The sequence below is a fragment of the Dipodomys ordii genome, unplaced genomic scaffold, assembly GCF_000151885.1.
Source record: "Dipodomys ordii isolate 6190 unplaced genomic scaffold, Dord_2.0 Scaffold19, whole genome shotgun sequence".
Taxonomy (NCBI): domain Eukaryota; kingdom Metazoa; phylum Chordata; class Mammalia; order Rodentia; family Heteromyidae; genus Dipodomys; species Dipodomys ordii.
Genome location: NW_012267235.1, coordinates 14,881,381 through 14,907,399, shown reverse-complemented (window position 1 = coordinate 14,907,399; position 26,019 = coordinate 14,881,381). Strand labels below are relative to the sequence as shown.

Here is a 26,019-nt window from a genome sequence, read left to right as displayed (position 1 = left end):
ATATTTTTAAGGTTTATTTTTAACTTATTCTATTTGATTCTATTCTATTTTCTTTTGGGGGCCAATATTGGGTTTTGAACTCAGGACCTCACATTCTCACTTGGCTTTTTTGCTCAATTTTAGTGCTGTACCACTTGCCACAGCTCCACTTTAAGTTTTTTGCTGGTTAATTGAAGATAAGAGTCTTATGAACTTTTCTGTCTGGCTGGTTTAGAACTGTCTGTGATCCTCACATCTCACCCTCCTGAGTAGCTAGGATTACAGTTGTAAGCCACCAGCACCCAGCTTGTTTTAACTTCAATGCTTTATTTATTAATGAGCTTCTAACTCCATTCTGGTCACTAAAATAACATTTTCATTGCTTGAACTGCAATTCATTTGAAAGAAAATAGCTGAATGAGATTCAGTTCTGTGTTTGTTTTTTTAACTTGTGTTTTGGTCCTCGTTGCTGAGATTGTTATAAGCCATGTCAGATTTCTACTTGAAAAGACTGCCTTGACTCTCCGTAACTCTGAGTGGAATAGCTAAACTCTTTAGCATGGCATTTAAGTTTTTATGAGCTATTTTTCCTGTTTTCCACAATATCTTCTCCTTCCCTGATTCACATTAAACTCAAACCCTTAAGAGTGAGTGTATATATGTGTGTGTGCATGTGTGTATGTGTATAAGTAAGGAAACCCTGTGCTCTGTTTACCATCTTCAGCTGGGAGCTAGTAAGTGTTTTTTTGGTACATGAATGAAAAACACTTCTCATTTTCAAGCAACTTGAAATAGTAATGTGTATTTGGACAAGACAAGGTGTATCTTTCTCTAAAAAATGACTAATGTAAAGGTATAACATTTTCATTTTTCTCCCTTTACAAAACAGGTAAAAGAAATCCAGGAAGAAATAGATAAATTGAGTCCACAAAAAATTAAACACACTAAGAAGGTATGATGTCATTAGCTTATGATTAATACTTATTTTTAAAAGTTTCTGTGAAGTGTTTTATGAGTATTATGTATGGGTTTTGTAAAGTAATATTATTATCAGTGCTTATAGAAATCTGTCAGAACATGAGCAGTATTATTAATGTGGGATTGCCATCCGAGGAATGAGTTCTGAAAACAGATTCCTGTCATTTTTGCTACTAGTATAAACACAGAATAGCAAGAAAAAGATTTAGTTTGTCTAGAGACAATTTTAACCTTTATAAAGTTAGGAAGCATAAAGTTTTCACAATAGGAAGTACACTAGAGGGTACTATGGGACCATGATACTCTTTAAAAATTCCTGGGCACTGGTGGCTCAAGCCTGTAATCCTAGCTACTCAAGAAGCTAAGATCTGAGGATGGTGGTTTGAAGCCAGTCTGGGCAGGAAAGTCTGTGAGACTCTAATCTCCAATTAACTACCCTCCAAAAAGACAAAGCCAGAAATGGAGGTATAGTTCAAGTGGTAGAGTGCTCGTTTTCAGTTTTTAAAAAAATGAGTTGGTATTGGGAAGTTGTGAGTATTGAAATAACTCCTTTTGTTTATTCCAGTCATGGGCAATGTCTAGGGTGGCTGCTGCCCATCGAGGAGCCATTCGGGCCTTACAGATGTTTGTCACTCAGTTTACTGATCGAGGGGAGCACCCAATTCCTGCTCGGTGTAGGGAGCTGGGCAGTCTCATTCGCCAGCTTTCACTTTGTTCTGTGAAGCTGGATGCCGATCCTTCCATCCCTGATGTGGTTATAGATATCCTGCAACAAATTGAGGTATGAAATGGACTCGGGCTTTTCGTAAAAGTGTATTGCTTATAAGCAGGAAGTAATGCTGATAGTTGTATAGTTCAGTAGATGAGAGTACAAGACAAAGCTGCTACCTACTATGTGAAAGGGCAGAAAGAGTGCTTCACTTTTTAGTCCTGGGGCTTATGCTCAGGGCCCTGGACACTGTCCTTGAGCTTCTTTGTGCTCAAGTCTAGTGCTCTACTACTTGAGCCACTTACCACTTCTATAGCTTTTTCTGAGTAATTTATTTGAGGTAAGAGTCTCATGGATATTCCTGCCTGGGTTGGCTTCAAACCCTGATCCTCAGTTCTCAACCTCCTGTGTAGCTAGAATTTGCTAGGATTACAAGTATGAGTCATCAACGCCTGGCTTCATTTTTCTTCTATTGTTTTTACACACAGCCTGTCAAATCAGGTGATGCTTTGTTGGTTTATTAGCCAACATGATTCTATTTAGAGGCCATAATCTCCCTAATCCAAGATTAGCATGTGCTTTATCACTTAAACCACATGCCCACCAATTCTTCTCACTTTGGTTATTTTTTAGATACTTGAGTTTTTTACGCATTGTGGGCCTTGGCCCCAATCCTCCTACCTGTGCCTCTTGAGTAGTTGGGATGAAAAGCACATACCACTGTGCTCACTTATTAGTTGAGATGGGAGGTCTTCCTAATTTTTTGTCCAGGCTCACCTTGAACTATAATCCTCCCAATCTCTCCCTCCTGAGTAGCTGGGAGAGATTACAGATAGTCTTGAGCCACTAAAACTAGCTCCCTTTGTATCTTAAACACATTGTTCATTTCTCCTACTCTTGAAGACATTCAGTAGTGTAGGAAATTTGTGTTTCTTATTGGTAGATATACCATTTCATAGCTTACCATCTTCTGTTGTCTGAACTCAGCATCCCTGTCTGTACTCCATTGTCTTTACTTTGTCCTGTCAAGATGGATTAAAATACTTTAAAATCATATCCAATTATATTCTAAAGAGCACAGTTAATTTCTAAAATGATAAGTTTAAGTTTGAGATTTGGATGCCTTTAAAAGTAATCATATTATTTCTTTGTATTGATTTTAGTGAGTTAAACATGTAAAAGAATTTGTAGAAATTATTAATTTCACACGTCCTAAGTAATATTTCTGTTAGGTAAATATTTCATTAACCAAGAGAGCCACTTAACACTTTTCTCTAGAGTCTGTATTTTTCAGTTTGGGACTAAAAAAAAAAATCATACTTTTGGGGGGAAAGTGAAGAGAATAATGGACTGTTTCATAGTAGGCTTTGGAATCTCTCCTGGAAAAGAAGATGACACCGAAGAAGGTAAAGAAATGCTTCAGTGAAAATCGGAGCAAATTTCCTATAGGGAGCCAAAGGCCCATAGAGAAGTGGCCAACAACATTGGCCAAGAGTGAGAAGAGACCCCTCATAACGAAGGAGATGCTTCCACAGGAAACAAATCGGCCTTCAGCTGTGAAAAAACTTCTTATTGGTATGTGTCTTACATTGTTATTGCAGTTAAACTTTAACAGTTATTTCACTGAGGGGACATTCAGAATTAAGAGCTACAGTTTAACTTGCATCAGTAAATACCAACCAACATGCTGCCATTGAGGCTGAAATATTCTACTGTAGAGGCTTGTGGACAAAGTATCATTCCCTTTTTCTACATCATAGCTTAAACTTAGTATATTTTAATGGTAAATACATACATAGCCATACATACACATAAACATATACATATTCATATATATATATATACACACATGTATAGGCATATTATATATATATATGTGTTTTTCACATAAGTAATACATTATTTTTAAGATGTGAAATTGTTAAGTTATAGAATATGTACATTTAGATACATATTGCCAACTTGTCTCTTAAAAGTGGGCATATATTGGGCTGGGAAGGTGGCTCAGTGGTAGAGCGCTTGCTTTACATGCCTGAGGCCCTGGGTTCGATTCCTCAGCACCACAAGCAAAAAAAAAAAGCCGGAAGTGGTGCTGTGGCTCAAGTGGTAGAACACTAGTCTTGAGCTGAAGAGCTGAGGGACAACACCCAGGCCCAGAGTTCAAGCCCCATGACCGGACCCCACCCTCCCCCCCCAAAAAAAGTGGGTGTATAATTATGGTGGGGTTTTTTATTTTGTTTTTTGTACTGGTTGTGGGCTTGACTGCACCTGGCATTGACCCTGAGCTTTTTTGCTTAAAGCTAGCATTCTGCCACTTGAGCCACATCTCCACTTTGAGCCTTTTGGTAGGTATATTGGAGCTAAGAATCTCATGGACATTCCTGCCTGGGCTAGTTTTGAACTGTGATCCTCAGATCCTCCTGAGTAGCTAGGATTACAGGTGTGAGCCACTGGTGCCTAACTACAATTATATTTTTACTAGCAATGCATTAGTATACGTTTTCCTACTTAATGCTTTACATAACAAAATTATTATTTTTAAATCTCTGAGGGGAAAATACCATCCTAGAGTTTCATATTGCATCTCATGATTCCTGATCAGGGTTAAAGTTGTCACGTACCCCTTAGCCATGTTCATTCTCTACTGTGATTCTGCTGTTTGTATCCTGTGCTCATCTCACTTGTCCGCTTCTACCGCTTTCCTTATTAGCGGATTCAAGTTCTTTATGTAGTCTGGACCTTAATCTTTTTTGACTCTTCTACTACTTAGTCACTTATCTTTGAAATTTTCTGTGATACTTTTAGCTGGTTAAAAAACACAAACACATACACACACACACACACACACACACATATAATTTTATAGACAAGTCCATCAATCTTCTGTATACATTTTAATACTTGATAGGCAGTTCTTTCTTGCTTTTATTTTTAAAGTTTTGCTGCTGATCATTGCTTATCCTCCTGGGAAATTTAATTGAGCTTATCAAGTTCCATGAAACATGTGATTGGCATTTTGATTGGCTTTACATTGAGTTCATAGCTGAATTAGAGGAGAAATTATGTCTTTATAATGTGGAGTTTTCTTTTTTTGGGGGGCGGGGGGGGTCCTGTCATGGGGCCTGAACTCTGGGACTTGGCGCTGTCCCTCAGCTCTTCAGCTCAAGGCTAGCGCTCTACCACTTGAGCCACAGCGCCACTTCTGGTTTTTGGTTTTTTTTTTTTTGCTTATGTGGTGCTGAGGAATCGAACCCAGGGCCTCATGCATGAAAGGCAAGCGCTCTACCACTGAGCCACCTTCCCAGCCCATATAAATGTAGAGTTTTCTATCCTTCTAATTCATCCCTCTTTGTGTTCCTTCTGTTGAATTTTATAGTTTTCTACATAGAAGTATTAGCCATTCCTTGCTAAGTTTTATGTCTAGTTTTTATATTTTTTAGCTCTTATTACTGTTTTGAATGGGATCTTTTTATTACATTATGAATTGTTGCTGCTTATTATGATACTGCATTGTGATAGTAGGTATTATTCAATCTGAGGTACACAATTGAAGAGTTCTGAAATTAGGGGGTATTCCCTTTTTTTTTGTAGTGCTAAGGATTGAACTCAGGGCTTTGTGCATACAAGGCAAGTGCTCTACCACTTAACTACACCCTCAGCTGGAGAATATAATGGAGTTAATGGGTATATGTTTGTTCGGGTGGAATAAAGGGTTTTTGTTTTTGTTTTTTTCTTCAAAGTAGTTTTTTTTTTTTTTTTTGGTTGGTCGTGGGGCCTGAACTCTTCAGCTCAAGGCTAGTACTCTATCACTTGAGCCACAGCACCACTTCTGGCTTTTTCTGCTTATGTGGTGCTGAGGAATCAAACTCAGGGCCTCATGCATGCAAGGCAAACACTCTACAACTGAGCCACCTTCCAAGCCCCATCAAAGTAGTTTTATCGTTTTATGTTTCCACCAACAGTGGAAGACATTTTCTTAGAAATTTTTATTATCTTTTTTTTTGGTCGGTTGTAGGGCTTAAACTTTGGCCTAGGTGCAGTCCTTCAGCTCTTTAGCTCAAGGTGAGCGCTCTACCACTTGAGCCATAAGTACCATTTCCGGTTTTCTGGTGGTTTATTGAACATAAGAGTCTCCTGCCCAGGCCAGCATTGAACCATGATCCTCAGATCTTAGCCTCTTGAGTAGCTAGGATTACAGGCGTGAGCCACCAGCACCTGGCTTTAAGAATATCCTATAAGCAGTTTATTTGTTTTAAAACACTGTGGTAAAGTTCTATATTTGACCTACTTAGATTTACTGAAATTAATAACATGTTGAATTTCCTTTTACCTTATTCTGTTTCCCAGAGATTTTTCTTTTTCTGTGTTGTAATTTACTTCATTAACCAAGGTTTTCTTGTTTTGTTTTTCTTCTTCAGTGATAGGCAAGTTACTTGTCAGTGTAGTCTTGAAGTCTGAAGCTTTGGAGAGGAAAGCAATCCTCCCAGTCACATGGGTCTCCATGTTGTGTAGTCTTCCTCTTCCTAATCCACTTCAGTTCTGATACTGACTGCCAGGAGAAGAGGACTCAGCCACCCAGGGTTGTAGATGGCTACTCTCAAGCCAGGTGTGCTCCCAAAACTCAGGACGGCCTTGCCTCCATTTACCCACATATTATGAAAGACAGTGAACACATGAGCATCCAGATGGGAGAAAGCGAGGGGAGTACAGAACTTCTCTGACCTCTCTGGCCTCATCACTTTCTAGGATCTTGCCTGTATGCAGCAACCCAGAAATTACCTGAGCCACACCGCCTAGGGATTCATATGGAGGACTCATCATGTAGGCATAGTTGATTGATTAAAAAAGCTGGAAGTGGCACTGTGGCTCAAGTGGTAGAGCTTTAACCTTGAGGTATAGAGCTGAGGGACAGAGCCCAGGTACCAGAGTTCAGGCCCTCACTGACTGAAAAAAAGAAAAAAGGAAAACAAACAAACAAACTGGGGCAGAGAGGTATGTTTGTGTGTGTGAACACACTTATTATATAGGCTCAGTGACTAAGCCTAACTTACAGAATTAGTACTGTATATTTATTCCCTATGGTAGGATGTTCTTTCTGCTTCATTGATTGGAGATAGAACTAGTATAGCACCTTCCTTTCACTCAGAAAGTTGCCTCTGCCACCTTTTCCTTGGAGGTCAAGTATCATGACCATATATCTCTACACCTCTGTAACTAAGGTGGCTCAGTGCTAGAGAGCTTGCCTAGCATGCATGAAGCCCTGAGTTAGATTCCTCAGTACCACATCAACAGAAAAAGCCTAAAGTGGTGCTGTGGCTCAAGTGGTAGAGTGCTAGCCTTGAGCAAAAGAAGCCCAGGGACAGTGCCCAGGCCCTGAGTTCAAGCCCCAGGACTGGTAAAAAAATAAAATAAAAATAAATAAATAAAAGGTAGTTGAATTGTGGGTGCTGTGGGGGAGCTCTGGAAGAAGTACAGAGATATTCCAGGCCTGTACTAGAGATAAGTTTTCCTAAATGAGCTAGAAGATTAAAGTGAAAAGTGAGGGCCCACAAAGAAGTGAGGATCACAGGGAAGCTGTAAAACCTACTAATTGAAAATTTGTCATAGGACAAATATAGGAAGGTCAGAGATAAATGGGAAAATGTAGACAAGAAGACCTAGATTCTAGTCCTGCCTCTCAGTTGGTTTGTGATCCTAGGTTGACTTCATCACTCTAAACTCTTCAAGTTTCATCTATCAAAGGGAGATAATTCTCCTTTGTAAGTAGCAGATTAGATCATTGCTGTGTGCTTTGCAGATATATTATTTTAGTTCATAATAATATCCATCTGTTAAAAAGGCTAGCTTATGTTAGGCCCTAACATGATAATAAATGAGTTTTATGAGCATGAAATAGGAAGCTTCAATTCTTTGGACAAAGTGTCCATGTGGAAAACAATCCCTGACAGTACAGAGTGGATTGCCTAGCCCTGGACCCAAAGTCAGAGGATGTGGCTCTGCTATTTGCTCTCCTCACTTCCTCAAGCAAAACACTGAACTATATTTCCTGAGAATCTTAGTAATTCTGCCCTGCCTGCTTTGTATTGTGTCATGCTGAGGCTCAAACAAGATGGTGCATATGAATTAGTGTCTCAGTGGAAAATATGTGCAAAACCGAAGCATGGTAATAACCATCATTATCATCATCTTATCAGTTGAGGTATGGTTTTAGTTAACTGCTTTGAAAGTTAATATATTTACTCACAAAGAATGTGATAGCTTTTGTTTATTTTTCTTGTTCTTATGTATGTCCGAAGGTACACACTGTATAATTCTTCATTCTCATTTTCTAAACTTTATCCTCCCCACCCAATTCTTCTACCCAACCCCTAAAAATGTCATGGGAAGCCACATGGATGAAATCTGTCTTTGTACCTTCTTTATTTGGGGTGTGTAATTGAGCCTATGTGATTAAGTCTGATTGGATCAACTATGGTGATTTACATAATTGTTGGCTGGTACAGGTTTTAGTGGCTTCTAAAATGTTCTTGCAGTAGTTGGTTGATTGCATTAGTGTCACTTATAAAAAGTAATACAGTAGTGGGTCCCTCTTCACCAACAGCAGTCCTACTCAGCTGTCCCTGAAACTACTGCATTTGCATTCTAATTGATACAGATCATTACTGTAAATATGTTGGCACCGGAAGGTCAGAGTTGTTCCATGTTTGTAAGTAAATTACAGCCTAAGGATTTGCTCTTAGCCTGTTTCCTTGCTGTGTAATTTCTGTAGTTTGACAAATGTGTGACCAAAGAAGTGATGCAAGGAGCCAGACCTTTGACTTTGCTGCTAAAGAAGTCAATGGAATTTTCCTTTGGCAGTACTGGGGTTGGAACTCAGGGCCTTACATTTACTGGGCAGGTACTCTACCACTTGATCCATGTTCTCAGCAAGTTTTCCTTTAATGGTGGAATATTTGCATGTACAAAGAAGTGAAAATAATAAGCGTTGTGTCAGATTTTAAAATTTTGCCTTATTAGCTCTGGGACTTGTTTTTTCAAAAATAAAATATGACTGGTACAGTCGAACTCGCTTTAATACATTTTTCCTCATTCAATTTCTCACCCTTAGAAGCTGCTATTATTATTCTTAGAGCCTGTTCTTTTTTTCCCATATTTGCACTGCTTATATCTATCTATAAGCAATATGAAGTATTGTTTCATGCTTCATTTTACAATATGACAGTCTTTCAATTTTCTTCCTTTCCACTTGTGTTTATAAGATTTGTTTATATTAATGTTCTTTTTGTTTTATTTTATTTTTTTGTAGTGCTGATGCTGGGGATTGATCCCAAGGCCTTAGATATATTAGGCAGAACATTGAGCTACATCTCCTTCCCAATGAATTCTAAGTTTTTTGTTTTTGTTTTTTTTTCGTCTGTTGTGGGGCCTGAACTTTGGGCCTGGGTGCTGTCCCTCAGCTCTTCTGCTCAAGATAGGCTCTACTACTTGAGCCACAGCGCCACTTCCAGCTTTTTCTGCTTATGTCTTGCTGAGGAATCGAACTCAGGGCCTCATACATGCAAGGCAAGCACTCTACCACTGAGCCACCTTCCCAGCTCCTGTCCTGCATCCTAAATTTAGGATTTGAAAAATAAACTTTGGTATATTCATATAAGGGAAGTTTCCCTTATTTAACATTCTTATTTAACATTGGGTTTTCCCCAGCTTTTTGACTTAGTATATATAGACGAGAGAAGGTCTCACTGTGCTGATCAGGCTAGCCCATAATTCCTGGGGTTAAGTGATCCTCTTGCTTCACCCTTCTGAGTAGCTGGGACTATAGGAAATGCCTCCATGCTAGCTAGGTGGTTTTGCTTTTATAAGCAATGGTAAAGTGAAGTAAATCTGTGTTTCTAGCTCCCTGTGTATGCAGGTGAGAGTTCCTCCTGGCTTTGTGTATACTGATAATGTCTGGACTACAGTGTAAAAGTCTTCAACTTTACCAGAGCAACAAGCTGCCTCCCCAGTAGTTGGGCTGATTAACCCCTGGGTAGTTTGTGAGCATACTTCTTTTGCCCTCCTTATTCTCTCAGGATTGTCACCCCCAACTCTAATGAGTAAGAAAGGGAATCTTTCTGATTACTAAGTAAAGTCAAGTATCTGTTTATATTTTTATTGACAGCTCATATTTTCTGTCTAAATAGCTGGTTTTTAGTCCTTGGCCTATTTCTCTCTCTATTGGATTATTTATTTTTCTTACAGATTTGTAGAAGCTTGCTGTATCATCGAGATGTTACTCCCTTGATAATTGTATGCACTACATACTGACTTCTAGACTTTGGATTGTGTGTTGTGCTTATGGTGGCTTTTTGTTCATAGTTGTCGTTTAATATCATTAAATTCTAATATGTCAGTATTGTATTTGGGCTTAAAGTTTTTTATGCGCTGATATAATGATGTCTTCTATGTTTTCTTCTTAAAGCTTTAGGATTTTCTTTCCACATGTAATTTTCATTTCATTTGGAAGTTAGAGTTGTTCAGTATGAGGGTAGGGTTCCTTAGAACTGTTTTGAAGAGATCTGCCTACCTGCACTGTTTGTCTTATCCACCCTATTTCATTGATTCCCACGTTGCCACATTGCCATAATCAGCATAGCTCATGAGACTTCATCTCTGATGAAGAAAGATTTCCATATCCACAATACTCCTACTTCATTGTTCTTTGTGGGATTTTATTGTTCAGTGAATTTTAGGACCAGACTGTTTTTGCATACATAGACACACAAATTGGTTTTAATTGAATTTACAAATTACTTTATGGCAAATCGACATCTTTACCATATTGTCTGTTCATTCATGAAAATAATTTATTCAGATTTTCTTCTGTATTCCTTAAAAATATCTTTTAAGAGCTGGTCATGTGGCTTGGTGGTAGAACTCTTACTTGATATGCATAAGGTCCATGGTTTGATCCCCAGTACTGCAAAAATTAAATTAAAAAACTTTGACTTTTGTTCTGTAGAAGCCTTGTACATGTTTCATTAGATTTTTTTTCCTAATTGCCATATAGTTTGGGGGGATTTTTTATTTTTATTTTTCAGTGCCAAGGTTGGAATACTAGGTAAGTGTACTACTAAACTACATCCCAAACCCTGCCTTACAGTTTTTGTTGCCAACATTAATAGAATATTTTTTTCCTCACATTTTCTACTCACTGTTTGGATATGTGGGGATACTGGCTTTTGTATTCATCGTTTTTATTTTTTTGTTAGTTGTGGAGCTTGAACTCTGGGCTTGGGCGCTGTCCCTGTGCTCTTCAGCTCAAGGTGAGCGCTCTACTGCTTGCGCCACAGCACTACTTCCGGTTTTCTAGTGATTTATTGGAGATAAGAGTCTCACGGCCTTTCCTGCCCTGGCTGGCTTTGAACCATGATCCTCAGATCTCAGCCTCCTGAGTAGCTAGGATTATAGGTGTGAGCCACCAGCACCCGGTTGTATTCATCTTCTTATATCTAGAAATCTTCATGAGCCTTCTTCTTAGGAGCAAGAGTTTCTCTTTCTTGAATTGTTATTATTTTTTATTTTTTTGTTGGTCTTAGGGCCTGAACTCTGGGCCTGGGTGCTGTCCCTCAGCTCTTCAGCTCAAGGTTAGCACTCTACCACTTGAGCCACAGTGCCATTTCTGACTTTTTCTGCTTATGTGGTGCATGAGGAATGGAGCCCAGGGCTTCATGCATGCAAGGCAAACACTCTACCACTGAGCCACCTTTCTAGCCTGAATTGTTATTTTATTTTATTTTTTTTAATTTTCCAGTAGTAGTAGGGTTTGAACTAAGGGCCTTGTGCTTGTTAGTCTGATGGCCTACCACTTCAGCCAGATTTCCAGCTCTTCATTGCTATAGTTATTTTTCAGATAGTACTTTAATTTTTTGCCCTAGGCCTTCCTCTGAGTGAGAGCCTCCTACCTATGCTTCTTGTTGTATATCTGGCATTACAGTCTACTACACTCAGCTTGTTAGTTGAGATAGAGTCTCACTAGCTTTCTTTCCTGACTGGCCTTGAACCTCAATCCTCCTTCCTCTACTTCCTGTGTAGCTATGATTATCAGTGTACATTACCATGTCTGATCCTTGGATTTTCTATATAGGTCTTTATTTCTTCTTCAAATAAAGACAGTTGTATTTGCCAGAACAGGTTGAATGTCATGCATGGAGTTCATTGATGATACTTTATTTTGCATCAAATTAGTTTCTGTTTTAGTTGTTGAATAGAGGCACAGCATTTAAAATTTTTCCAGTTTAGAAAGACAGTTGCTGTGTGAGTGAGATCAGCAGTGGACTGGGTAAGGGGATAATCTTATTGTAGTTCAGAGACCAGGACGTCCTAGGGTCAAGCAAAAGAAAAAGGAACACAGAATTGGTTCAAAGATACTTTAGAGTTACAGGGAATGTAGGAACTAAGATCCAAGGAGTCAACCATGATGCCTGGGTGCATGCTTATCAAGTTGTATAGTGGTTATCAGAAGAGCAGCACATTTGGCCACACACCTTGATTTCCAGCATGGGTAGACCTGTTACATTCTCACCTATGAAGTTTGAATAGAATTGTCTCTGTTTACTCTTCTGACATGTTTGTGTAGATAAGTGTCAGCCTGATACAGAGCTTCCAATGAGTCAGAGGTTGGAGAGTGAGCTTGATGAGTTTGATGCTGATATTTTTCCGGAGGAAGACCCATTTATTCTGGACCACAATGCAAACTGCAGAGACGAGGCATTGACCCTGGCAAAAACAGCAGCAGTCAAAAAGAAGCCTATGACTGAGAAGTTGCCCTTTAGAAAGAAAGATCCTCTGGAGCCAGCAAGACTACAGCAAGTATGAAATAATTCCTTTCCTTTGGTACTTTTGAGTTAATCTGACATTGCTCAAGGTCATTCACCCCAGCAAGGGAGAGGGGCCAACATATTCTCTCTCTCTCTCTCTCTCGTGTGTGTGTGTATGTGTGTGCACGCACGCGCATGCATGCACACACTGTTATCAGGGCTTGAACTCAAGGCCTGTATGTTGTCCTGGGCTTTTTGTCAAGGCTAGAATTCTACTGCTTGAGCTACAGCTCCATTTCTGGATTTTTTGGTACTTAATTGGAGATAATAACCTTGGGGACCTTCCTACCCAGGCTGGCTTCAATTTCTGATCCTCACACCTCAGCCTCCTGAGTAGCTAGGACTACAGCACCTGGATAGTATTTTGGTTTTTTGGCAGTTGGAAGTCAGATCCTTGAGTCCAGCAATCTAAGCTGACTTTGCTTAGCTCCTGAGTATTTTTATGCTTTAACAAAAACCAGGGCAGGCATTCTGCCTATCTAATTTGACACCATGCCCTAACTAACTTGACACCATGAAGTGTGAAATTTGAGATGATTTAAGATTTTTTTCCTGCTGAAGATAAATGTTGATTAATAATAATCATTAAATATTAAACACATTTTTAAGAGCATGCTTTTTATGGCTTTGGGATCCAGCCAGGTAGTTAGGACTTGGGTTGCAAGACTTCTATTTACAACTGCCAGGCAGTTGTAGGACCTTAAGGTCCTATGATAGAAAATAGGTAGAACCAGTCCTCTGGTCTTAGATCTCTTCCTGCAGTGATGGGTTCAGTGGTAGGGTCCAGAGGTTTCTGTAGCTAATCTATGCATTGTGAAGTAGACCTGGAAAGAGGAAGTTCATGGTTTTCATCATTTACTCATAGATCAGGTCTTTTTGCTTCCACAAAGAAACTCATAATGAGTTAATTGGAGAGTCAGGAGTAAGCGTGTAAGCATTCAGCTTGATGTTCCTCTCTAGAGATAAAGCTCATACTCTGACACTTAAAAATAGCTCAATTTATTCTACCTAGAACTAAGGATCAGAGAGGATAAGTATTTTAACCAAGAATATTTTACAGCTTGCTGCATGCCAGTGGCTCATACCTATCTATAATCCTGTCTTCTCAGGATGCTGAAATTTAAGGATTGTGGTTTGAAGCCAACCTGGGCAGAAAAGTCTGAGAATTATCTCCAATTAACCACCACTCAAAAGCCAAAGTAGAGCTATGGCTCAAGTAGTACTTGGCAACAGCCTTGAGTGAAAAAGCTAAGAGACAACTCCTTGGCTCTGAGTTCAAGCCCCTGTACCAGCACACTCACATACACACATACATACACAAATATTTTACAGCTTATCTTAAATAATATGGAGTAAAAACTGGGGGCTTTAGTTAGGAGAAATGCAAATAAAATAAATGTGTGTATGAGTAGTAAAACCAGAGCTTCCATTTCCACTTCCTCCTCCTTCCCACCCAGGATTGCCTCTGTATACTTTAGACACTTGCCCAGATTTCTGCCATTGTGCCACTGTGAGGTTTTGCTGAATAAATAGAGGCACTAGGGCTCTAATGAGTCAGAATTTGAACACAGAGTGTCCAACTTATTCAGCCTTGTAATTCACATTTACCTTTTCTAGGGACTCCACAAAACTGAAAGAAGTAAACCAAACCAACCGCACAACAAAAGCAGGCTGCAACAGACAACAGTCTCATCCAGAATGAAAATGAACAGACAGCCTGTGAAAGACCAGAGGGCACCTTGGATACCTCCCAATCCCACATCCCCACCAGCATCTCCTAAGTGGTAGGTAAAATTCAAAGGTTTGAATATATGTTTTTATTTTTCTGGACTAGCAGTATTAATTCTTCTCATTAAGAAGAAATGCTCATTTGGGCAAACAGCATATGAAAATTTTTTAGTCCAGAAGTCTGTTGTTCCTTTTTCTACCTTACTGTGGTTGGAGAGGCCTTCCATGGGGCTTCTTCCTTGGACCATGTCTCATTGCAGGGAGGACCATGGGTTTTCCTTGTCTCTTTTCCCCAATAGATTCTAGTTACTTGAAGCAAGACACTGGTGTGTGTGTGTGTGTGTGTGTGTGTGTCTGTGTGTCTGTGTGTGTGTGTCTGTGTGTGTGTGTCTGTGTGTGTGTGTGTCTGTGTGTGTGTGTCTGTGTGTGTGTCTGTGTGTGTGTCTGTGTGTGTGTCTGTGTGTGTCTGTGTGTGTCTGTGTCTGTGTGTTAGTGTTAGTGTTAGTTGTGGGGCTTGAACTCTGGGCCTGGGTGCTGTTCCTAAGCTCTTCAGCTCAAGGCAAGTACTCTGCCACTTGAACTACCACGCCACTTCCAGTTTTCTGGTGGTTAATTGGAGATAAGAATATCATGGACTTTACTGCCCAGGCTGGCTTTGAACTGTGATCCTCAGATCTCAGCCCTTCTGAGTAGCTAGGATTATAGGCGGGAGCCACTGGTAACCAGCTTGTCTCTTAGCTTGTTTTGCTCAAGTCTGTCATGCTACCACTTGAGCCTTACCTCTACTTCCAGGTTTTTGCTGATTAGTTGGAGATAAGAGTCTTGGAGATTTGTCTGCTTGGATTGGCTTTGAACTTAATTTCTCAGATCTCAGCCTCCTGAAGAGTTAGGATAACAGGTTTGGGCCACCATACTGCATCTTATATTTAATATCCAATGCCTAGATACAATAGGCATTCACTAAATCTTTGCCTAATGAGTAAATACTTAAAAAAAATTTACTTCCAAGTCGATTATTATGAACTGTAAAACCATCCAGAGCTCCCTGACTGCAGGGATAATGCTGACAGCATTATTCCAGTTCATGAAACAGGAGAATCTGAAGCTGCTAGAGGGACAGTATGGTCCTCAAGAAGCAGGGTTCTGTCAAGAAATAGTCTTTTGAGGACTTGGTTAACAGTAAAGGGGAGCTTAGTTATCATGATTCAGTTGTTCTTGACAACATAGTAAACAGGACAAGGAAGTAGAACAAATAGCAGTAATGTGAGGAGGACTGAGAAGGACAGGGAAAAAGTAGGTGATGGGGGGGGCGGGGCTGTAGAGGTAAAATGAATAGCCTGCTTTGATGGATTTCCCCTATGATCTCAGTGGGTCAGTCAAGTGATACTTACCTACCAGCCCTCACTGCAAAGTGAAAGAAGCAATGCTACAGCCTAAGTCTGCTTATGTAGCAGAGCTGTGACCACAATCAGGTTGTAGCATAGGGTGCTTTCTTTTGTTTTTATTACAATGTTCTGGTTTCTGTAATTTATTTGTGAATATTAATATAGAAAATATGAGTTCTGTTGGTAAGATTAAAAGGCTCAATGGGTTAAAGTTTGTATCACAAACCAAGTAGACGGTGGGCTGTGTACACAACCTCAGGAAGAAGGTATGTATAGCTAATAGGGGAATATGAGGCTTCCTGGCACACAGTGCTGTTAGGCCTTATAATTACAATGTATATAAGAATAGGGAATATTACATGGAATATTCTTAGTGAATGCAAATCGATATGTTAAATCTCTGACATTTTGTCATTTGAAGTAGTATCTACTTCTTGAAGCGAAGGGAATTCCCCCTTTGACATTGAACTTCTAGAAGGGATCCCTCTTCTGTTCGGATTCCAGTGTAGAGGTTCCATGCTATCAATCAGCATTACCCTAATGCTTGTCTTCCCTGAGTAGGCTCCTTTGGATGAGTCACTGGACATGGAGTGGATGATCACAAAGGTATACTTTTCTATTTTGTACAGTGCTGCATGGTTAAAGGTGAAATCTAGCCCCAGAGATGCTCCAAAAGAACAGTCATTCCAGCAAGAAGATAGCCAAGAGGGCTGTCATTTGAGAGATGCTGTCTGGCATGAAGCAGATAGGTTTGTGTTGGTGTTTTTCAAATCTTTGAAAATTAAAGGATTACTACATAGACTGAAACTGTCTTGTTTTAACCTGTGTCTAAAGTTGGTTATTTAAAATGTAGATTGCTCAACTTATCTGTAACATTCTATGACTATCAAGGAGCCCCTCTTTTATTCCTTATTTCATCATTCAGATATTGCATATATGTCAATTGCTCATTTTGTACATGGCACAGCTATGAAGTCTATGGAGCCTTTTTTTTTTAATCAGTCATGGGACTTGAACTCAGGGCCTACGCACTGTCCTTGAGTTTCTTTTGCTCAAGGCTAGCTTTTTCTGTTTATGTGGTACTGAGGAATCGAACCCGGGGCTTCATGGGTGCTAGGCAAATACTCTACCACTGAGCCACATTCCCAGCCCAAGGAGACTTTTTTGTAAAAGGGCAAATAAGACCTAACCCTAGGCTTTGCTTAATTACAGTCAGCAGGAAAGACATGTAAATGATCTGTAATTTAAGGTTGAATCTGATATGCATCCTAAGAACTGAGAGTGTTTAGGACAGGAAGAGGTTACTTCTTGTTGCAGAGAGCTAGGCTTCACAGAGGGAAGTCAGAATCAAACTAGGACTAGCAGGATTTAAATATGGAGGGAGCTGGATGCTGAGAGCATTCCAAAGGAAGAGAGGAGTGAAAACAGCTCGCTGTACATTTGTGTGGCTGAAATTATTTCTATAATTGGGGGAAGCAAGAATGAAAGTGGGTCATTAGCATTGAGTGCATAGCTCAGTGGTAGAACATTTGCATAACATGCACAGGGCCCTGGGTCAGTCCCACCACCTTAAAAAGGTTGACTAGTCTGTTCACATCTCCTAAACCAAAAAAAATCAAAGCCCTTTCGTATACAGTACATTTGTTTAGAGTTAACTTTTCCCTTTTGTTCTTATTTGACTTCACCTACATGGGGGACCTTTTCTTTGTATAAAGTAAGTTGCACAAGAGCTTTGTTTTAAAGGACTCCTTACAGTAAGCCCTTAATAGTTAGATGCTGGTAGCATGAAAAAGAAGTCCTAAGTGATGGATAGCTCTCAAGAGCATTTGTCTACAGACCTTGATGTTGTACATACTAACTCAAAGCACTTTCTATGTGTGAATTTCTCTTTTTAGGGAACATGGTGTGGAAAGCTTTATGGGCACAGAGACATTACAATACCTACAGAGTCCTTAATGGGGCCAGATTGGTGCTGAGACTGGGGTGGGGGCAGGGGTCCCTCATACTCTTTGTTTCTGTGCATAGAGGCATTATTGACTCAGTACTCTCTACTAGGCTTGCTTGGCTTGATGCTGAGGCTTCCAAAAGACTGAAGGAACTAGAAGAACTAAAAGCCAAAGAAATGGATAGGATCCAAAAAGAGAGGTAAATATTTATTTTTGTTTATTTTTATTTTGTTTTAGTGTTAGTTTTGACTTGAACTCAGGGCCTGGGCACTGTCCTTGAGCTTTTTCACCCAAGGCTGGCACCACTTGAGCCATAGCTCCACTTCTGGATTTCCGGTGGTTAATTGGAGATAAGAGTCTCATGGACTTTGGTGACTGTGCTGGCTTTTTTTTTTTTTGCCAGTCATGGGGCTTGAACTCAGAGCCTAGGTACTGTCCCTGAGCTTCTTTTGCTCAAGCCAGCACTCTACCACTTGAGCCACGCTGGGCTGGCTTTGAAGTGCAATCCTGAGATGTCAGCCTTCTGAGTATCAAGGATTACAGGCATGAACCACTGGCACTTGGCTAAATATTTGTTATTTAGGCTCATTTCTACATTATCCAGGCTCATTTTTATCTCATCCAGCTTTTTTTGTTTTGATTTTTGTTTTTGTGCTGGTCCTGGGGCTTGAACTCAGGGCCTAGGTGCTGTCTCTGAGGTTTTTTTTGATCAAGGCTAGCATTTTACCACTTGAGCCAGAGCTCCACTTCTGGCATTTTGGGAGGTAGTTTATTGGAGATAAGAGTTGCATGGACTTTCCTACCTGGGCTGGCTTCAAACTACTATCCTTAGCTACTACTATCCTAGCTCCTGAGTAGCTAGGATTATAGGTACAAGCCACTAGTGGCTGGCCATCTAGCTCTTTTAATAGTGAGTGTATTGGGAAGTGGGGAGGGGCGGGGAGTATAATCGTGGACATGGGAGGGAAGAGATGGTAGGGGAAAAACAAAGGAGGAGGCAACAATGCTTGATGAGAAATGTACTCACTACCTTACTCATGTAATTGTAACCCCTCTGTACAGTATTTTCACAATAAAAAACTTATTTTAAAAAAGTGTATGTGGATTGTTTAGGTGTAGCCATGCTTCTTATGCCTAAAAGACTCCTTAAAAGACTCTGAAGCCCCACCTGAGTAGCCTACATTAGCTCCAAGATTAGTACCCAAGGGAATCCTAACTTGAAGAGACTTGATTGTTCTGTCCTTTAGACTTGACTGGCTTGATGCTGAAACTTCTCGAAGGGAAAAGGAGCTGAATGAACTGAAAATGGAAGAAATTGAAAGACTCCAAAAATTAAGGTATGCTTCTAAGGAAAAATAGGGGGTGCTTTTCTGTTCTGATTGATCCACATAGCTCTAACAACCAGCCTGGATTGTATAGCTTGGCCTCTTACCAATAGGTAAATGGATGGATGAGTACCTTTATGCATACATGTATATGATACTGTATTTTTGCTAGGAAATAGTTTGTGATGGTTTAAAGAGAATATGGAAAATTGAACAAACACCATATGGGGAAGGGTATAGTCTGTAAAGTTTTCTTTGCTTATTTGTATGAATCACAAGATACTTTACTCTAGCTACATGCCAGTCCTTCTAAGGTAGGGAGGTTGGTAGATATGTGTCTTCTCTTACAAGTAAGTGTGTGGCTTTCTTCATTCACATATGAGTTGAAACATAGTCTTAAGGTTTTCCCTAATAGTTCCCTACCTAACCAAGGTCATGAAAAAGTACACTATGGTTTAGTGGAGCTACAGATGCTACAGTTGACTCATTTTCCCAGCTCTGATGGACATTCACCCTGCAGCAAGGTAAGGAAAGCACACATTGAAACATCTGCACATTTCTTTCTCCATGCAGAACAAAGCATTCAATCCCAGTTACATGGGCTGTGGTTCTGTCATTAAAGGGTCAAGATGTCCATGTTTACAATTTCAAATCCCTCTTACCTAAGTTGTCTCCAAGGAGCTATGATCCAGCATTATGTGTGTGTGAATATACTCATCTGAGATAGGCCAGATTGCTGTCAGGCTGTGGTCATCTATACTATACAGGTGCAACCTTAGGTTGTGCTAAAATTTGATTCTGTGACTCCTATCCACTTGTCTTCTGGTTAACAAAAGCTTAGTCCTCTGTACCCATTAATTATTTGATGTGTTTTTAATTAAAAAACATATATATGAGCATACTAAATGCACACATACAATCCATAGTATTATACAATGTGTACTTGTGTACCACCTCCTTGAATGGGGTGTATACTATGGAAACTCCCAATGTGCCCTCCTCAGCTGTGTCACCATTTGTTCCTGAGAGGCAGCCACTGTCCTGATTGTGTTAATCTTTTCATTACCTTGCTCACAAGTCTGCCACCAATGTTTGCATCTCTAGCAGTGAACTATTTTACTTTGCCAACTGAGAGGCACAAATAGCTGAACAAAGGAAGTGGCAATGTCGCTGGTATTAGGTGAAGACTTGAGGGAAAATAGGTTGCAGAGTCTAGATCAGGCTTTCACTTCACTGAGCTTCTAAGAACTCCATCCTACAAAATGCGTGAAAGATGGGCATGGTGCTTCATGCCTGTGATCACAGTTACTCAGGAGATGGAGATTGGAAGGATGAAAGTTCAAGGCAAACTTGGAAAAAGTAAGATCCTATCTCAATAAGCCAGGTATGGTTGTACACACTTAAAATTTAGGAGCCCTTAGGAGGATCATAGTCTAAGACCACAGTCTAAGAGCTAGTAGTATTACTCAAGTGGTAGAGTGCCTGCCTAGCAAGCATGAAGCCTTGAGTTTAAACCTCAGTACTGCAACGAGAGAGAGAGACAGAGAGAGAGGGAGAGACTCAGTACTGCAACGAGAGAGAGAGACAGAGAGAGAGGGAGAGAGAAAGAGAGAGTTAGGTAAGGGAGTCCTGGCAGATGTAGGACTTACAACATTGGAAGGGCTGTAGATAAACCAAATCCACTGAACTTCTACAAAAAGCCTGTCTGGGAAGGTAGCTCAGTGGTAGAGTGCTTGCCTCGCCCTGGGTTTGATTCCTCAAAACCACATAAGCAAAAAAAAAAGCCAGAAGTGGTACTGTGGCTCAAGTGGTAGAGTGCTAGTCTTGAGCTGAAGAGCTGAGGGACAGCGCCCAGGCCCAGAGTTCAGCCCCCATGACCGACAAAAGGCTGAAGAGAGGGTTGTCCTGTCATGTTTTCCTCTTGATTCCCTCTTCAGTCTTCCTGACAGTGAGGTGAAACAAGGATCCCCTCAGTAGCAGGGAGCAGGTCACAAGAGGAGCAGGAATCTATCTAGGCCAAGCTCCCTCTTACAGGTTTCCCTAGTGTGTTCTCTTTCTTGGTTTGCTTGCTTGGTTTATTGGAACATACTTAATTTAGCTTGTTTGTTTACTTGTTTGTTTCAAGTCAGGGTCTTACTATGTAGTTCAGGCTGGTGTTGAATTTTCACTTCTGCCTCGGCCTCTTGAGTCCTGAGATTACTGTGAGCTACCTGCTGTGTTTTAATTTAGCTTTTTAAGAAAGGATGAATTGGTGGGATGAGACTCAGCCATAATCCCAGCAGTGGAGAGGATAAGGCAGGAGGATCAATAGTTCAAGGCTAGCTTGAGCTATAGCTAAACTCCATCTCAAAAACAAGATAAAACAAAAGAATAAATGGGACTCAAAGGTCTTTTCAGTCTTGTCAAGACTAAAAATACCTATTCTACTCTCATATTTACTAATGGTATATACCTAGGCTATCAGCCTTACTAGAAATAGATTCTTTTTTCTTTCTGATTCTGGGGCATGAACTCAGTGCCTCATGCTCTTGCTCAGCTTTTTCACTCACAGTTGGCATGCTAGCACTCGAGCACCTCCAACCTAGAATTTTGCTGATTAGAGATAAAGGTCTTGGACTTTTTTGCCTGGACTTTTTTTAAGCATGAATCCTCCAGATCTTAGCCTTCTGAGTAGCTGAGTTACAGGCATTAGCTACTAGTACCATGCTAGGATTCTTAATTGACAATTATTATTAATGGGGAATTTTTTTTCCTGTGCCAGTACAAGGTCTCTCACTCTCGATTGGCTTTTTTTTATTTTTCAAGGCTGGTGCTTTACCATGTGAGCCATACCTCCACTTCTAGTTTTTTGCTTAGACATGAGAGTTTCATAAACTTTTCCACCCAGGCTAGGAGCTTGTTGGATACACAGATCTTGGCCTCACTCAGCATATCTGAATCAGAATCTGCATTTTAAGCTCATAGGGACCTGCATAGGCAGTACAGCTCTAAAAGCACTGGTGTTATAATCATTTGCTCTCCTTTCAACCAGAGTTGTTTGATAAATATGCAATGTAAAATGTATTCTTGCTTGTGATACGAGTTGCTTGTGATATGCATTGCTTCTGACATGAAAATTTTCCGTTTTCTAAACAGTGTTTCAGCCACCCAGCTAGCGGACCAAGTAGAGGAAGCTGTTCTGGAGCGTCTGAAGCCCCTTTTAGTCAGGGCCCAGGTAATCCAGTTCTCCCCTTTGCCTGCCTTGGGAAGGTGTAGAGTACAAAGTACAAAGAGCTGCTACAGAAGTGGCACTGATCCTTGGTAGGGCCAACTGTCCATGGCTGCTGGAGGCTGCAGTGCTGAGAGACTGCAGTATAAAGCATGGGCTCAATGCTGCTTGAGCCCCTGTGGCCACTCCCAGACCACTTTGTACTATTAGTTTAGCCTCTGCTTTGGGGAAAGGAAGAGAGGAAAGTCTTAATTTTGAAAGGTGAGATCTGAACTTGGGAGAGTACATTTGCATTGCAGTTTCCCTTCTAGCAAGTAGATTCTATTGGCAATGTTTGTGTTCAGTTAACTTCTCCCACTATAATGTCCTCTCTCACCTCTGGGGCTTAGAATGTTTTGCTCTATTTTATCACAAGGGAGAGAGATTTGGACACTTTTGTGCACATAGCAAGGCTTTCTCCAAGATGAAATCACATGCAGTGCCACCCTTCTATAGGTAATGGGCTAAATTCTGCAGCAGGACCCTAATGATAGAAACTGTCACATTGCACAAATAATAGATGAGGCTGTAGAGCATCTTATAGCCTTAAATTGAATGAAGGGCATTCCCTGTACAGACCTGTGGACTTCTGCATTTCTAGGTTAAGAAGTGTTAAATTATTATTAGTCATAGAAATCTCAAGTATTGAATTAGGAGGTTTAGAGAAATTACATGTCAGCTTCCTGTTTTATCATTGAGGAAACTGTGGAGCAGAGGAAGTGAATGACTTGCATAAAAGCACACACCTACTTTTTCAGTGTTTACAAAGTTAGTGGAGGAGGGGAATGTAGGAGCATGGAGAGCCAAAAACAGCATGTAGAATTTATTTTCATGAAGACAGAATGCATTAATTCTGCCAAAGTGCCTAATGCAGGTAGAGCTGATGAATAGTTCCACACAGAAGCTATTTTGGTAACATGGTTCATTTGTACTAATATGGGTTGTGAGTTTTTATAATTCATAAATCTATTTGTCCATTTTAATAGAGAGTTAATTCTTCTACCGAAGCAAATACTCATTTGAAGGATCGTCCATCATTAAATGAAGCAGCAGCCCAGCCTGCAGAGCAGGTGTGTGTTGTTGGTATTCTGGTATTATTACATGATAATGTCTCCAGTCAGAGGAAAATATATGCAAATTACTTTGCAAACACTACATTATCCGACTCAAGGAGGGTGAAAATTATTTTTCCTATCTGGCATGTTAATTCTTATGGTGTATATTTAGCACTATGACTTAGATCAGCCTTGCAAACAGCACTTAGACACTCTAGAGCCACAGGTTTTTGTCAGTGCCTTTTATCTCTCTTCCTGATGACAGACTGTGAGTGCACTGTGTCACTGAATGGCCTATAGCAGAGGAATGGCTGCCCTAGTTTCACTCATTACTGGCCTAATTTCTTTTATTCTTAGGGTCTAATATTTTTGTTACACATGCATATTTTGAGTGCCTGGTTTATGACCAGCAGAGAAAAGAGAGAGTCCAGAAAAGAAATGAAAATATTAAAGAGAAATAAAAAGCTCAAAGTGTGTTTGTTTTTTTTTGGGGGGGGTGGCGGGTCCGGTCATGGGGCCTGAACTCTGGGCCTGGGCGCTGTCCCTCAGCTCTTCAGCTCAAGGCTAGTGCTCTACCACTTGAGCCACAGCGCCACTTCCAGCTTTTTTTTCTTTTTGCTTATGTGGTGCTCAGGAATCCAATCCAGGGCCTCATGCATGCAAGGCAAGCGCTCTACCACTGAGCCACCTTCCCAGTCCCCCAAAAAAGCTTAAAGTATTTGTACGGCCACCCCTTCTTCCTTTGGAGGACATGGCTTAAGGTTTGGAGGATGTGATTACCTTGTCTAGGCTTAGGCTTTGGAGTGGAAAGTAAAAGTTGCAACCATTTCCCCTTGTGCAGGATGTAAAATGTTTATTACATTTGATTGCTCAGAAGAAAGGGCAGGGCCTAGTATAAAAGCTTCAGAAAAGGAAGTGGGGGGCTGGGAATGTGGCTTAGTGGTAGATTGCTTGCCTAGCATGAATGAAGCCCTGGGTTCAATTCCTCAGTACTACATATGCAGAAAAAACTGGAAGTGACACTGTGGCTCAAGTAGTAGAGTGCTAGTCTTAAGCAAAAGAAGCTCAGGGACAGTGCCCAGGCCCTGAGTTCAAGTTCCAGGGCTGGCACAAAAAAAAGGTGGGGGGATGAGTTTAGGAATGGGAAGAAAATAGGTTTGTAGAATGTATCCCTGTTCTGTTTAAATACTAAAAATACTGCTTAATAGTTATTAATAACTATTAAGCAGTATTTTTTTGCAGGTGAGTCAGTCGTGGGGACTGAACTCTGGGCCTGGGTGCTGTCCCTCAGCTCTTCAGTTCAAGACTAGCACCCTATCACTGGATCCACAGCGCCACTTCTGGCTTGTTTTTGCTTATGTAGTGCTGAGGAATCCAACCCAGGGCCTCATGCATGTGAGGCAAGCACTCTCACTGAGCCACCTTCCAAGCCCCATTAAGCAGTATTTTAGCTGCAGCATATTTTTATAATGTTTGTGACTATAATTCTTTTGTACAAATATTTTGTAACAGAATCTCATGTGAGGTAAGATTTCAAAACTAGAAACTTAAAGCCTACAACATCTAAATTCAAGTATGATATAGGATGGGGTTTTAAGTAGCATAGTCACTAAACAGTAGACTTTTTTCCCCCTTACAAAATAATAGGTTAGGGCTGGGAAGGTGGCTCAGTGGTAGAGCGCTTGCCTTGCATGCCTGAGGCCCTGGGTTCGATTCCTCAGCACCACATAAGCGAAAAGAAAAAAGCTGGAAGTGGCGCTGTGGCTCAAGTGGTAGAGTGCTAGTCTTGAGCTGAAGAGCTGAGGGACAGGGCCCAGGCCCAGACCCCACGACCGGACCCCCCCAAAAAAAATAGGTTAGCATCTAACCCAAGGAAATAACTCCATATCCATTATAAAATTAAAGGAAAACAAAGTGGTTTTAAGAACTAGCAATAATTTAGACATGTGAATATTATAAGGAATGATCTGCCTTGGATATAAGAATTCAATGTATATCCTACAAAATTAAGAAAAGTGAGGAAAGAGGTATGGGTGAGACTGTTGAAAGGGTGGCATTGATCAAGATGCATTGTATTCATAAACTGCTTTGTTAAATGGCAACTCCTCTTTACAACTACTTAAAGATAATTTATAAAGCCATGCACCAGTGGCTCACACATGTAATCCTAGCTACTCAGGAGGTTGAGATATGAGAAGCATGGTTTAAAGCTAGCAGTGACAGGAAGACTTTTTTTTTGGTCAGGGAGCTTGAACTGTGGGCCTGTGCACTGTCCCTGAGCCACAGTGCCCACTTCTGGCTTTTTCTGTGTATGTGGTACTGAGGAATCGAAACCAGGGCCTCATGCATGCTAGGCAAGCACTGTACCACTGAGCCACCTTCCCAGCCCCCCCAAAACTTTTTATCTCCAATTAAGTACCAAAAAAAAGCTGGAAGTGGAGATGTGGCTCCAGGTAGAGTGCTAGCTTTGAACAAAAAAGCTCAGGAGCAGCACCCAGATCTGGAGTGTGTGTGTGTGTGTGTGTGTGTGTGTGTCTGTGTGTGTCTGTGTGTGTGTCTGTGTCTGTGTCTGTGTCTGTGTGTGTCTGTGTCTGTGTGTGTGTCTGTGTGTGTCTATGTGTGTCTTTGTGTGTCTGTGTGTGTCTGGTCTGGAGTGTGTGTGTCTGTGTGTCTTTGGTGTGTGTGTGTGTACGTGTATGTGAGCATATGCGCACACACACGTGACAGTACTGGGGCTTGAACTCCTGGCCTGGGCGCTGACTACCTCTTAGCCTTATCACTCAGGCTGATGCTCTGCCACTTGAGCTA

At 40.7% G+C, this 26,019-nt stretch overlaps 1 protein-coding gene across 4 annotated transcripts in view; it reads left to right on the top strand.

Annotated features, from left to right (window-relative positions):
- Kiaa0753 (KIAA0753 ortholog) overlaps window positions 1–26,019 on the top strand; it is a 69,252-nt gene that overhangs the window by 24,545 nt on the left and 18,688 nt on the right. For all 4 annotated transcript variants that reach the window (XM_013013356.1, XM_013013355.1, XM_013013354.1 and 1 more), the window contains exons 5-14: window positions 869–931; window positions 1,523–1,738; window positions 3,031–3,241; window positions 12,285–12,517; window positions 14,143–14,309; window positions 16,268–16,387; window positions 17,694–17,783; window positions 18,832–18,921; window positions 22,045–22,123; window positions 23,143–23,226. In XM_013013356.1, the coding sequence (XP_012868810.1) occupies window positions 869–931; window positions 1,523–1,738; window positions 3,031–3,241; window positions 12,285–12,517; window positions 14,143–14,309; window positions 16,268–16,387; window positions 17,694–17,783; window positions 18,832–18,921; window positions 22,045–22,123; window positions 23,143–23,226 (1,353 nt within the window). The remainder of the gene's footprint in view (window positions 1–868; window positions 932–1,522; window positions 1,739–3,030; window positions 3,242–12,284; window positions 12,518–14,142; window positions 14,310–16,267; window positions 16,388–17,693; window positions 17,784–18,831; window positions 18,922–22,044; window positions 22,124–23,142; window positions 23,227–26,019) is intronic.